This window comes from Bacillus rossius, unplaced genomic scaffold (assembly GCF_032445375.1).
Source record: "Bacillus rossius redtenbacheri isolate Brsri unplaced genomic scaffold, Brsri_v3 Brsri_v3_scf632, whole genome shotgun sequence".
Classification (NCBI taxonomy): Eukaryota; Metazoa; Arthropoda; class Insecta; order Phasmatodea; family Bacillidae; genus Bacillus; species Bacillus rossius.
Genome location: NW_026962846.1, coordinates 13,175 through 28,297, shown reverse-complemented (window position 1 = coordinate 28,297; position 15,123 = coordinate 13,175). Strand labels below are relative to the sequence as shown.

Genomic DNA, 15,123 nt, shown 5'->3' with positions numbered 1-15,123 from the left:
GGAAAAACTCGGTCGCTTTCGTTAATGAGCAATATCCGACCAAAGGGGTAGAAATGGGGAAGGTTTTTTTCAAAAACAGAAAAATCGTTCTAAATCACGCAATATGGAAAATATCACATCCGTTTGAATTTATTAAAATTCTTAGGAGTAATGCCAAAATAATTTCTCTGAATAAGTTTTCGATAGGACCGACGGTATCTCCAAGGGGTTGAAAAAACAAGGGTTGGCGGACAAAAAAAATCATAACTCTGTTCGTAGGCATAGCATCGAACTTGAACAAATTATGTATTTTTCTTATAATTTCTATCTAAAACTTTTGTCTGGAACAATTTTTGATTAGACGAACCATTGCAGCAATGTAGTATATAAAATAACAGTAAAAATTAAAAAAAAAAAACATAACTCCCTCAGTAAGTACACCATCAAAACCGTTCTAACTGTTAGTAAATTGTATACTTTTTATCTAAAACTTTTGTCTGAAATAATTTTTTATAGGTCGAACCATTGTTGCAGAGGGTAGAAAAAATAAAGGTATTGAATTAAAAAAAAAAAGCATAATTAATGTACCATGTACACTCATAAATCCTTTATGTTTTATCGTGTAAACTTAAAGTATTCAGTACATCTTTCATCTGAAATAAATTTTTATACGACCAACAACTGCAAGGGGTTGGAAAAACAAGGGTCTGCGGACAAAAAAAAATTATAACTTCCTTCGTAGGTACAAAACCGAATTCGTACGAATTGTGTATTAATCATATAATTTTTGACGTGACAACGTCTAATAAATCGATGAACGCCGGCTGCACGCACGAAAAAGTGTCCCGTAATGCACATTGTCCCACTACGATGTGTCCCGTTACACTCTTTGTACGCTTGCGCGCATCTATCTCTCTTCCGCTCGATTGGAACAACCATCGATTTGACTTTTTCGAGGAACATTAAACTTGAAATACTCCCATTCCTTTCCTACTTTTCCTATAATTGTCCTATCCTTAACAAAATAACACAGATTGGAAGAAGTTAAATAGCAAACATGTATAAAAGTTATAGTTAAAATAATCTCTTCGTGAAAGTAATAAACAAATTTGAATTAATGAGTGCAAATAAAAGTATATTTATCAATTAAATTGCAGATTTCATTTCACTCCTTCTTTGTATCCATACAAAATAGTGATAATTCAATAAAAATGATTCATTTCTACTCATAAAAGTATGCAATAATTTCATCAATGTTTTGTTATGACGTTGTCACGTTAAACTATCTTTCGTAAACCGACTTTACAGACAACCAATTTTTATCTAAAACTTTTGTCTAAACATTTTTCGATCGGACCAACCATTATTGCAAGGGTTTGAAAAAATAATGGGTAGAGTTTAAAAAAATTCATAATTCTCATTAGTTACAATATAACGTTCTTCAAGTTGTTGGTAAACCTTATAATTTTTATCAAAAACTTTTGTCTGAAACAATAATTGATTTTCCATTGCTGCAAGGGGTTAAAAAAAATAAAGGGTAGAATAAAAAAAATTCATAACTCCCTTAGTGGTGCACTTTCAAATCCGTTCAAACTGTTTGTTAATCTTATAATGTTACTAAAAACTTTAGTTTGAAACAATTTTTGATAATACAAACCATTACTTCAAGGGATGGAAATAACAAGTGTAGAAAAACAAAACGACATTACTTTTATAAATACATTTACTTTCAAATTCATTTTAGTAAAAATACCTCAACATTATCTAAAACCTTTGGTTGAAACATTTTTGATGAAACTAACTATTACCATAAAAACAGGGGTTTAAATTTAATTTAATTTTTACATTTTTTAGTATCGAATTCATTGGAATTTGTTTATTACCATCTAAGATTACCTTAAACCTTTGTCCGAAAAAAAAATCAATTAGGCTATACGACATTAGTGCACGAGATGAAAAACTGTGTTTGTAAATCAAAAATAATTACATTACTACCTTAGTAGGCACATTATGAATTTCTTTAAGACATTCATTGCTGATGCATTAATTTAAAAACATTTAAAATATTTTCGCCGTTGTAGGGGATAAACCTGGCAAAAGGCCCCACTTTGAGGCGACAGTTTCTTATGTAGGGGCTATACTACCGTACAAAAGGGCACCACTTAGATAAAATCAGTTTGTAACTTATATGTGTGCTATTCGTTCTAGGTCACAGTTAGGTATTTAATTATGTGCAGTTACTACTAGCTTGGCTGCTGTTAACACATAGATAGGTATGGATACAGTTGGTGATAGGTAGATTACAATACCATACAAAACACCATGGTAATTTTATTTTTTATTAATGAAAATATCTCAGGTTTATCTTTAAAAAAAAATATTATATTACTTTTAAACATCCTAACTATTGTTGGCACGGCAGAACACAAATATGTTAAAAAAATGTCTGGAGTGACGATGCGCACATTCATTAACTAATCAAGTGTCTATTTTATCCGGTTTCGAAAATCTCATACACAGGTTCAGTTTATAATTTCGTTTTATATAAGTTTTTTACCTCGGCTAGATAAAATAACTTAAGTCGGTAGAGCTCTGATGCTCTCTCTCCCAGGCCACTGGGTGATTACAGTTGTGTGTTAAAATAAAGTGTCAAAATATATTCACGAAGTTAATTTTTACAATAATCCAGTTCATCAATGTTTCTCTTGGAATTAGACCGCAAAATAACGAGGTATGGATGGGATACGTGATTCGTCCTAGCGAAATGGAGTAACAGACTCAGTCATTTCTTACTCACGTATATTTTTCACTCCGAATAACTTTATCCTTTTGGATAAAGCCCTAATAATACTCTCTTACGTTTCAACAGTACATTTATACCATCCTTTAGTGCGGATGCATATTTCTGCTAGCTATTTTTCAGGATAATATTCCGTCGACGTCTCGTATGTGTTCATCCATTAGTAGGCCATTACATTATTTTAAAACCTTCTTAATTTAAGTCAGCTTAACAATCCGTTCCAGATTTAAAATACGGCTCCTGATTGGCCGAGAAATAAAGACAGTTACATTATTTCATATCAAAGACATCAAATCCGCGCGCAACAATAGCGCGGAACACAAAATCTCTCATTAAATTTGAATAAATATAGAAATAACATTTTTCATTAAATAAAAACGGTGTCAAATTAACAGTTTACCGTTTAAATGTCAATTGCTCCTAGAGGGGTCCTTGCAATTGTTTGTCTTCAACGTTCGTTTTTGTCATAGAGTTACAATCACATAGATATACACATAAAATATAAATAGTTTTCAAATAATAAAAATATACATACCAGACGAATAAGTATAAATTAAAATAAATAATTACGTAATCGGGGCTGAAACATACATAGTTGCAGTAGGTACACCGTATGGAATATGAGAAAATGTTGAATCGATATTTTTTGAATATTGGCGAGCAGATAGGTATTTTTCTTGTCAGCTTCCTTAAGTTCTTTAAATGTTCAAGGAGTTTATAGAAGTTAAAAAAAAATAATTCAAGATGATATACTTAGTAACTTTGAAATCTACCTACGCCTGTAGGCTGTGTCAAAGGGGATTCTTTTTTTTTTACAGAATTTTTGTTATATCGGGGTAAGTTCTTTCTACTGGAGTATTTTGATACTGAAAAAACTTATAATATGGTGACGTCTACGCAAAGTTGGCAGTTACGAATGTACTAGGAAGTTACAAAGTTTTAATTTCAATGGATTTAGTCATTCAGCTAAAACACCAAACATAAAATTCGTCCCCTATCCTCCAAAACCCCGAAATGAGTAAGACATGATGTTTCGCCAACTTAACTTTCAACTTGTAAGGCGACATGTACTGTTCGTTGGTCTAATTTAAGTATGTTGACATTAATACCATATTTTGTTGAAAAGTAAATTGATTATAATGATTTACATAATTTTAAATAGTTTCAGAATTCAGTATTAGCTGTAGTAAGCTACGTACAGATGACGAAGCAAATGTTAATGCTATATAACCTCTTCAGGAAAAGTAATTACGAATTAGTCGAATTTATAGTTTATGCTTGGAGAAATCAATGAAGTAAATTTATATGTGTTAAGACTACTTTATGTTTTTCCGCAATATTTGCATGCAAGAAATGCGGCTTATGAACACCCGATCAGTTGCCAATTTAAAAATTACTTATTTTTCTGAAACGATATGGTAGGTCTCATAATAGATACCACCACTCCGAATGCCTATATACTGGCCGGTTGACTTCTAGGAAACACTCTCTCAGTTGTGATAGGCAGCTGCTCGACTGACCCCCTCCACTTTCTGATGCGCTCATCACGTGATCGCCTGGTGACAGTGGGGTCTGCGCAGGTTATTTTGCCTCTTGTCGCGCTATACGGTCACTAGACGGGTAGATGGTCGGAAAGATATTTGTGCCGGAAAGCTATTTGCGAAATTAACTTATTTCTATGGAAGGTGAAGATTCGGAGTTAGTTAGACCGGAAGGTGAACCAAGTGCGTCTAATCAAGCAAGATCTGAAGTGCTACCTGGGCGCAAGAAGAATTCTTGTGTCTATCATGATTGCCAAGGATATTTCTACTTCAGCGAAAGAACTACTGCAAATACAAGGTAAGTGGTTCTCGGAAAAGTGCAATCTAATATTTTAGAGTAGTGCGATGAAATTTCACGCACGTGGAAGGCACTAGAAGGAAATTTGCCTTGTAAATTATTGTGTAGGAAGTATTGCTTTGTTTCAAGAAACTCAAGCTTCATAGTATTGCATATATGAGCTATTATACCACGCAACATTTTAGAATAATAATCGTATTTGTAACAATACGTTTAAAAAAATTTGCAGGCAACTGAGATGCACCAGAAAGAGTCACGGCTGTCGCGCTCGAGCAACAATGGGTCTTCAGGAAGGCGCAGTTATTGCTCTGTCCAGAAGCAGTCCACTGCACAACCATGAACCGGACCTGAGCATTAAAGAATCATACAAACTGCGTGCAGTTCTTAAGGCAAGATCAAAAATGGAAACCACCTCTCTTCGCGAAATCTTTTTTTCCGAGGCGAAAAGGTGAGAAATATTGATAGGCTTCATTTATGTTGTTGTTCTTGTTGTTGTTGATGATGATGACCTTTGAAGGTTTTGGCAGCTCACAACAGCTCAGGTATTCAGATAGATAGATAGATAGATAGATAGATATATATAGGCCTATAGTTGTTCTGGGGATGAATTATATGAATATACGGCAGCACCAGGAGGGATAGGCAGGGGAAATAGGAGATTCCCCCCCCCCCCCAAAAAAAAAAACCGCCGACCTGTTGCGTCGTCATTTGAGATCCTGGAGTGATCCCGGCGGGAACCGCACCCGGATTGCCTTAGTGTGTGACTTTGTGTGGTGGATTGGGGGGGGGGGGGGGGGGGGGAGAGAGAGAGAGAGAAACAATTTACACACTTCTGTCCATTACTTTTTCCGGAACACAAATGTTCATATCACAAACGAGTAATAAAACTTACAAAACACAATTTCTCACACTTCCAAAACGTTCATATTGCCATAAAGTAAGCGACTCGAGATGAACATCTGAAAAACTTTTTCTCGTGCGAATTCAGGTTGACGCGCGTAGGGAACAAATTTAGATAAGCAAAAACAGCTTATGTTTACTGTAAAGAACATAAGTTACTAGTACAAAGTTGGTGTTCAATGCATTTATTTGGTTGCGATTTTTTTTCTAATCTTAACACTTTCAGTCATAGCATCCCACATTTAGGAGAGTTGCACATTAATTAGTTTTACGTTTTAACTGTACTTAAAAGTCACCTAACATTAAATTTGTGAGAATAAGTGGAATCATTTATTTCTGAGAATTGTTTCCAGCCATAAATACAGCAACCACTAGGTAATAACATCTGCCATATTAAAAATCGTATATTGGCTTCAATGCTTGAGCGATCGTTGTGTTTGTAAAGATAAAGAAGGCATCATATAATTTGGCTCATAGCAACAGTTGAAATTAAAATTTTCTCTGTGACTGAAAGGGTTAAATACGATAGTAAAAGAAACTAATATACTAATTCTGTAAAAAAAAATTAAGACTCGTAGCGTGTATAATGAGTGAAGTGTATATATAATCATAGTCTACGTATTGTCAGTGGCTGCATCCGAATACTGACCTAATGGATCCATTAGCTAAGGGATCCACTAAAAGTGCATCGTAGTGGACGCGGCCATCTTTGAGTTGAATCAAAATTATCACAAGGGATGCTGATGCATCACTTCACGCATCCACTAATTCGAGATTTCTAGGGATGCGACACTCGCATCCACTAACGCGTCCCTACATCCATTAGCTTCGGAATTGGGTTTTATTATGTTTGTGTATAACATTACTTCAGATTTTCAGCATAAGATTTGTTTAAAACATTATTAGTGAAAGTGATAACTTAAACAGAGACAAATGAAGACGTTAATAAATATAATCAAAATACGAATTTAAACTTAAAGGGTAATTCAAAACTCATAAGTATTTTTAAAGTTTACAATTTATAGAATGTATTTTATTTTGATCACTAACATGTGTAACATTCACGTTACGTTATTTTTTAATAGGTAGGTATTTATTATTTACGTTTTGCTGAATATTCGTAGATATCCATACACAAAATGGCTGCGTGAACATTAGTACGACTGACAGTCAACAGGTGGTGCTAGCAGTAAATGTATTCGGATACTATCCATACATTAGAAATGCGTCCTCTACATTGTGGCTGCATTTGCTAAGGGATGTAGGGAAGAGTGTGCTAAGGACGCATCTCTGTGTATTCGGATACAGCCACAGTTTCCGCGTGGACAAATCCGGAATGCGGAAAACATGTCGTTACCGTGCATAATTTTATCATATTGTTATGAACGCTGGAGACGAGACAGCGACGGCGCCAAGTGCGTGACCGGTGGCTGCGGGGGCGCTGACGTCACGCATACCAGGCTGGATGACGAGGGGCCCTCGGTTTCCCTCCTCCCTTTCCACGCACCATGCAACTACCTTGGCCAGAGCTATTGTTCCTAGCGGCCCCCGTCAGTCACGTTCACGCTTATCCCTGCCCTTCCCCCCTCCCCTGCCCTACCTGGCACACCCGCCAGAGCCCTGAAGTACGAGCCCCGGTGCCTGCCAGGGATTTTCCCCACGCTGTTCCACCAGTCTACGAGAGATCTGGAAGCATCGTCACGTGGGATGAGTGACCCCTTCGCCATCGGGTCGGAAACCCCTATGACGTCAAGCAGGGGTCTCTGTGTTTCCACGACCGACCCGGGACCGCTGAATGCGAGACTTCTGGGTGTTTCGACGCCTGACTCTGCGGCTATAAAAGGGTCCCCCCCGCTTGGCTCGAGAAATAAGAGATTGGTTGGTTGGTGAGAGGCGCGCGTGGCGCATATTACCTCAGTTGCAATGTACACAATGTATGGGGTTTCACCAAGAGACAAGAGAGTCAAGCCTAATTTAAAATTAATGCTTTATCTCCTTAATGAATATCCATTATTCCCTTTCAGAAATTAATAAGGATATCATCAAGAACTTAGTTATTAGATCTTGCTATAAAAGGAGATGAACAGCGTCTAAATTCGAATGTAGCTGCATCAACATGTAGCCAATTGTTGCAATACAAAAAAACTTTCAGCGATTTTGAACTTGACCAAATCCCTAGCGAAAATGAGTCGTGTTCATCGGTAAGTGAGTACGAATGTGAGGTTGAAGAGCACTTTATTCAGCCCGAGCTACCATTCCTTGTGAAGGAAGATGATAATCCGGAGCCTGAAGTATCAGTCCCAATCGTGGAGGATATTGGTGATATTCAGTGCAATAAAATGAAATGTGAAGTGCCATTTCTTTTCTAGTAAGGTATAGGTTACTTGGGAAAACTGTCCTATTTTCAATGGCATAAAAAATTTACTTGCGATTGAGATCCTTATATTCCAGAAGATATTTATAACCCATTAGAACTGTTCCTACAACTTTTCCTGTGGATCTCTTAGAAAATATAGCTTTTCAGACCAATCTGTATGCTGCGCAGAAACTGGGAGGTTCTTGCAATTTTCATCACACTAATTTTGAGGAGCTAAAAGCATTTTTTGCCACCAATCTCATAATGGGAATACAGAAATTGTAATGCTACAAGGACTCTAGGTCATCTAACCCTGCAATGAGAGACACATATATTTCTTATATGATGTCGCGTAACAGATTTTCATGGTTACTAAGTCATGTACGTACATTTTAATGATAACGACCATCAATAAAAAAAAGGACAAGAAAACTACGACGAACTGTACAAAGTCCTCAAAGAGTTAATAAAATGAAAAGGCTGTGAAGTGTTTAATTGAACATGGTAAGATTCAAACAGCTTTTTATGTGTTTCAATGTTTATATGAATGTGATTATTGGCAGAAGCCGCAGCGTAAGCATCAAGAAATTTGGTAATACTAGGCCTTTTATTGTTAAAATTGTGTCATGTAAATGGCAAAGTGGGGTGTTCTGTGCCAAGCGTCTCCAAGAGAAATGTGTGTCACTATTCGTGATTATGTCACGCTGGAGCTCTTAGCTGTACTGAATGTAGTCATAGCGAAGTTCGATCTGCAAAATGTGTCGATTGCAAGCAGGAAGGTGGTTTTTAAGACTTGAACACGCAGCATAAATTTAATAATTTGAAAGGAATTGGGATGTGTAGGGTGAAACTTATCAGGCATATATTATAGCTACCTATTATTTAACTTCTAAACTTCTCATTTCAGTTACATTGAATCTTCAAATTATATACAAATGTGATAATAATCTCAATTTTCTCTAACCCTATAACAAGTATGATAATCAAATAAATAGCATGTTCGGGTTCAATCTCAAAGTCACTGGTCTCCAAGATAGTGGCTATCTTAAGTTACTCTTAAGTCTTAATATGCTTCTTCTATTTTTTACAGAAATTCTGATGGTGCAGATAAAAATCCTTATGCAACAGTGCGGAGGTGTATGGAAAGAGCAAGACGTGAGCTATTTCCACCAATTACGGAGGATTTGCGGGAGTTCTGCAATATTTTGGACGGCAGAACCTGGGCAGATCTGTACAGCCCCAACCACGAAAAACAACTTGCCCACAAAGTCGTAGAAACTGACAATGGACAAATCACTGCAATTGTTTTTGCTAATGATACCTTCCTTCAATTCCTTTCGGAAAATCCAACCGAACGTCGTGAGGTATCATTTGACGCTACCTTCAAAGTAGTCCCCCGAAGGCCGAGCGGCTTTTGTCAACTGATGACAGCGGTGGTATACTTTCAAGACATAGTAAGTATACTAGCAATATTCTTTTAGAAATTCAATACTCCATTTTCTTATTTGCAACTCCTTTTTTAATTTGGAAGTGTTTCTTCAGATTTCAAAAACGTGCTCGACTTTCTTTGTTTGCTTGTTTTTATGTTACTACATAATTACAAAAGTTTGTGTACAGAATTTACCTTTATTTCTTAAAAAAAAAAAAATGCAAAATCATAAAAGTGTATTACAAATAATTATGGATACCAGATTTTGTTAAGATTTGATTTTCCTTGTGTGTGGTTTTTTTTTTTTTTTTTTTTTTAGGTAATGATGTGTTTAAAATAATAAATTAACGTTACAATTTCAGGGATTTCCGATTTTCTTCGCCTTGATGACCAAACGGACTCAAGAAGCATACGTTGCTGTCTTAGACATATTCCATCAGAAGACATCTGCTTGGGAAATTGTGGCTGTATCGTCAGATTTTGAAAAAGGACTTGTTAATGCCATTATAACCAGATATCCGAATGCAGAGTTCCATGGGTGTTGGTACCATTGCTGCCAGGTAAGTAAGTTATTCTGTCATGAACTAACTCTTCTTCTTTTTTAGAGGAAATTTAGGGGCTAATGAACATTCAGATTCTGTTACATTACCATCCCAGAGTATAAGTAATACTCTTAATACATACTTTTACTTGATTGTTAGTGAATACCATTTAGCAGATGTCAAGAAAGCATACATACTTATGTTTTCGATTGTTTAAAAAATTCGCTAGGTAGGTACATAGTAGAAATTGGTTCCTTCGGGTGCACGGGCGGCGGCTGGGGATTGAGGATGGGGTCAATGACCGAACGCCCTGACGTCACAGCGGCCATCTTGGATGACCTTGGGCATGACCTTGGTGGCCAATTTGGGTCCGCCATTTTGTTTTCACTGCCAATTTTTTGAGCCATTATTTTGTTTTCTAGAACTTTCCACCATTTTGTTTCGCCACCATTTTGTTTCGCTACCATTTTGTTTTCTAGAACTTTCCATGACATCGAACGACCTACTCCTAGGCGTTGCATGTTTTGTTATGGCTGCCATCTTGGATTTCCTTAAATATTAACCGATTTCAATGAAAAATTTAAAATATATAACAAAATTTAATTCAAATTTCTTTTTAATTTAAAAACCTACCATCTTTAAATTCGACCACCATATTGAAATTTTGTAATTTTTAACTTCGAAACTCAGGTAAAATTTTAAAATTTATAAAAACATTTAATTAATTAAAATTATAATGAAAATTTATATAAAAACATACTTATGTCACAGAGTCCTGGGTTCGAATCCGAAGAGGTAAAAATAAATAAATTAAAATGGCAACTGATCCTTACGCCATACAAGCCACCGGCAGACTAACCTTACAACAGCATATGTCAAATTAAATATTAAGTCAGTCGGTATGACGACATGTCCGCCATCTTGTTTCTGGCTGCTGGGAGCAGACATCTTGTTTCAAGCTGCTGAAGGCCATCATGTTAGTTTTAATTTTAACTGCTAGAGTGAAATATTAATTTATTAACAGTCAACTGTCATGGCATCCACCATCATGGGCGCCATCTTAAAATTATCTTAATATCGAGCTAGAAAGTCGCAAAAAATTCAAATTTTTACCTCGTATGATTCGAACCCAGGACTCTGTGACATAAGTATGTTTTATATAAATTTTTATTATAATTTAAAATAATTAATTTTTTATTAATTTTTAATTTTTCCCGACTTTCCAAGTTAAAAATTAAATTTTTTTAATATGGCAGACAAAATTCAAGATGGTGGAGGTTTTTAAATAAAAACAATTTGAATTAAATTTTGTTATTAAATTTTAAAAAAATTTCATTGAAATTGGTTAATATTTAAGGAAATCCAATATGGCGGCAATAACGAAAAATGCAACGCCTAGGAGTAGGATGTTGAATGTCATGGAAAGTTCTAGAAAACAAAATGGCGGCTCAAAAAATAGCGGCAAAAACAAAATGGCGGACCCAAATTGGCCACCAAGTTCATGCCCAAGATCAAAGGTCATGCCCAAGGTCATCAAAGATGGCCGCTGTGAAGTCAGGGCGATCGGTCATTGACCCCATCCTCAATCCTTAGCCGCCAGCCGTGCGTCAGAAGTAACCAATTCCTACTACTTAGATACCAAAATGAAATTCTGTGAAACAAAATTTCGATTTAACAGTTTCATTCACCTTTTCATATTTTTCTTGAATGTCATAATTTTCTAACACAGCATTTAATGTGTCTACAAAAACAGAAATACACACAGAAATAAACACAGACATACATGCCAATATACTAAATCGCATATATGCACAAAAACACCCACTAACAATCACAAACATACAGAAAACAGTGCACAAAAAAGACACACATAAATGCAGAGTAAAAGAAATATTAAAAAAAAATTACGATCATGTTTTGTAGAATTATTTTTTATATTACTTTAAGTACAATTGTTACTGTTTGGCATCTGTGCTTTATGAAAGAATGTCAATAAATTATGGGCCGCATTACTAATGATATCAACATCTCGAAACATCCAATACTAACCTCCATTCCTGTCTAATTCGGCATTCTAACTTTGTAATCCGAAGGCACAGAAGTGTACAGACTTAATCAATAACCAATAAGATAAGACATCCAAAAAATTAATTTTAAAAATCTCCACACACACATTTCTCTGTCAGGCTAGATGAGTGTAGCGATGGAATTCAATAAAGGAAGGTACTGTTCCGGTCCGGGATTTTTTTCTTTAAAGGAAAACGTTAACCCCATTTACACACATTAATATTGGACAGTTATAGTATCTCTGAGCAGGTTATACTAGTGTTTTTATCACATCGGGAGCTTGTTGGGATTGGACATACTTCTGCATTTCAGTTAAGTGGTGGTGGGGAGAGGTAAGTTATATGTGGTGCAATATGTGTTGGTAGGAGAGGAGTGGTAGGTATGTTTATGTAATAATTACGAGGTTGTGTATAGGTCACAGGGTTCGAGGAAGGGGCATGACCTTTCGAGTGATATGACAAAAAAAGTCTTAGGGAGTGGATAGAGCATGCTAATGCCCTTTTTCAGAAGTATGTATGTCTTATGGGTGTTGGTAGGAAAATGAATGGGAGATATGCTTATGTAGTGGGGAGGGGTATTCTGTTTTATCTCACAGTGTATGGTTCGATGTAGGGGGGTATAGCTTAAGGGGGTTAGAGTGGTATGAAAAGCAGCAAGTCTTAGGAAGAGGGGGATGATGGTGAGAGACTAAGTCTATCTCCACCTCCTCCTCTCCCCTCCCCTCTCCAGGCAAACTCACCCCTCCCCCTACACCTCTCTTCACTCCTCTCCCCTCCCCTCACCCATGATCCAGAATGCCTACGCACCTGTACTTACTGTATTATTTTATGTACTTAAGTTTCATGTTCTACAAATTTTTGCTTTCAGGCTATTTGGAGAATGGTCATGAAAACTGGTCTAGTGGAGGACTGCAAGAACAATGACGACATGAAGAGGGCTATAAAAATGTTGATGGCACTAGCCCACTTGCCTGCAACAAGAGGAGCCCCACATGACGATGCTGTTCCTGCCTACGACATTGCTGACGGATTAGAGGCAATCCTAATTTTCATACATGAAAAAAATTTGGAAGAAAAGTTGGCAAATTTGATCGAATATTTTCAAAACTACTGGATGGCTAGAGTGACGCCCCGATGCTTTTCTGTCTTCAATCTACCAAGAAGAACAAATAATGCGTTGGAATCTTTCCACGCTCTAGTTTTGTCAATAATGGGCCCACATGCAAATGTGTGGAAATTTTTAGTTCACCTGTCTGACTTGAGCAACATGTACTTTTCGGAATTCAAAGCTCTTGTAGAAGGAAAGACTATTAGAAGACAGAAACCACAGAACACCAACACGCAGAATTTGCGAAAAATCATAGGAAAATTAGTATCGCGAGAATTTAGCGTCACTGAATTCCTGCGCAAAGCTGCGCACACAGTTGATGGCGCATATAACACTTTGCAAACTCAGAATGCGAGAGCAGAAGCTACTGAGGCTTATCAAGCATCGGAGGATGAGGACGATCCCGAAGATGTCATACCAAGAGCACTTCGGAATGTGCCAGCAGAAGTAGAAGAGCTTTTGCCTGAAGATCCAGAACCAGACCAAAGAACACACATGACGTGTAAGGTTTGTCTTCTCAACCCATTGACTCACCTGGTATATCCTTGCGGACATTTCGTGTTATGTGAGAACTGTGTAATCGGCCTGAGAGAGAACCAATCTCCATTTGTAACACTAAAGTGTCCGGTATGCCGCTCTGAGTGTGGCGATATTGTGCGTGTTTTTTTTGCTTAATTATCGTATATAGATCTAGATTTCACTAATTAAACTGTAGATGCATGTGATTCCTAAACCAAACAAACAAACTATTGTAACATACTTAATATTGTTTTTCAACCAAGGTACCAGAAGTAGGCCTATGTAAGGTGTTTCTCTTATTATTTTATATTAATTATTGTCTAATATTATATTAAATAATTATCAGACTAAATTTAAATGTTTTCAAAAAAGCAAAACATAATTACTTATTCCAGAGAACTCCTTTCTTAAACCCTTTAAAACTAGGTACATTTAATCGGTGTGCCACGTGCTACTGCTTCTCAGGATTCACGTTGCAGCACCCATTATTTTTTCAAGCTTCCATGCGCATGACATATAAAAAAAATTAAAATGTTAAAAGCTGTCAACACACATTCATCCGCAACGACATATTCTAATATTCAAATACATTGATACATCTCCTTCTCCAATTTATGATTTTATTTATCTAAGTAATAACATTTATTCTTGGTGTTGGAATTTTATAAGTCTACTATTAAAATAAAATATAAGTTGTATTGGCTGTAGAAGCTAACACGGATTATTTATCGCTACCAGCATCAGACCTACTCAAACTGATTTACATAGCTTATGTTTTCTTTACATGCTTTCATTTGCGCTTACAATTTCTTTGAGGGCTTTCATTTGCGCTTACAATTTCTTTGAGGGCTTTCATTTGCGCTTACAATTTCTTTAAGGCCTTTCATTTGCGACTACAATTTCTTTGAGGGCTTTCATTTACGCTTACATTTTCTTAACATGTATTTCATTTGCGACTACAATTTCTTTGAGGACTTTCCTATACACTTATGTTTTCTTTACATGCCTTCCTTTGTGCTTACATTTTCTTTATATTGTAACTCAGTATCTCATGTAAACAATATTAAGTATGCATATATATAATTAATATTAATAACATATTTATTGGAAATTATTTCATTAGGTATACTTATAATTTTCACCATAAAGTAAGCAGGATAAATTAAGGGAAATAAAAAACATAGTATACATGAAAATTTATTTTATTTATAAAAGTTTATTATATTACACATCATGGAAAGATCCAAACATATTGGTTGACCGGCTAAGACTTCTACATGGCTCGCTTTGTGCAGGAAACTATTCGTGCATCAAAGAAATATCCTTCATACTCAAAGAACTGAGGAAAGCTGGCTACATACAATAATGGCTTGTTTTACTTGCATTTGTATAATGTGGAGAAATAAATTAAATATTGATAATAAAAATTTAATGTTTTTATTTCTTGTATTCTGATTTCTAACTAAGACATAGTTCTCGTAACTTGTGCTTCCAAATGTGCTGCCTTTTTGTTGATTATGCTTCCAAAATGTGCTGCCTTTTTGATTGTGCTTCCAAAATGTGCTGCCTTTTTGATGATGGTGCT

At 36.0% G+C, this 15,123-nt stretch overlaps 1 protein-coding gene across 2 annotated transcripts; it reads left to right on the top strand.

The window, feature by feature from the left end:
* Window positions 1–32: 32 nt before the first annotated feature.
* LOC134545215 (uncharacterized) lies at window positions 33–14,554 on the top strand. Of its 2 annotated transcripts, XM_063388564.1 has the most exons (4): window positions 33–5,066; window positions 8,965–9,328; window positions 9,666–9,863; window positions 12,780–14,554. In XM_063388564.1, the coding sequence occupies exons 1-4, from the start codon at window positions 4,897–4,899 to the stop codon at window positions 13,692–13,694; spliced, it is 1,647 nt and encodes a 548-aa protein (XP_063244634.1). In that variant the 5' UTR covers window positions 33–4,896; the 3' UTR covers window positions 13,695–14,554. The 2 variants fall into 2 exon arrangements, with proteins under 2 accessions (XP_063244634.1, XP_063244635.1); XM_063388565.1 differs by lacking the exons at window positions 33–5,066; window positions 8,965–9,328 and having other exon boundaries at window positions 9,639–9,863.
* Window positions 14,555–15,123: the final 569 nt, after the last annotated feature.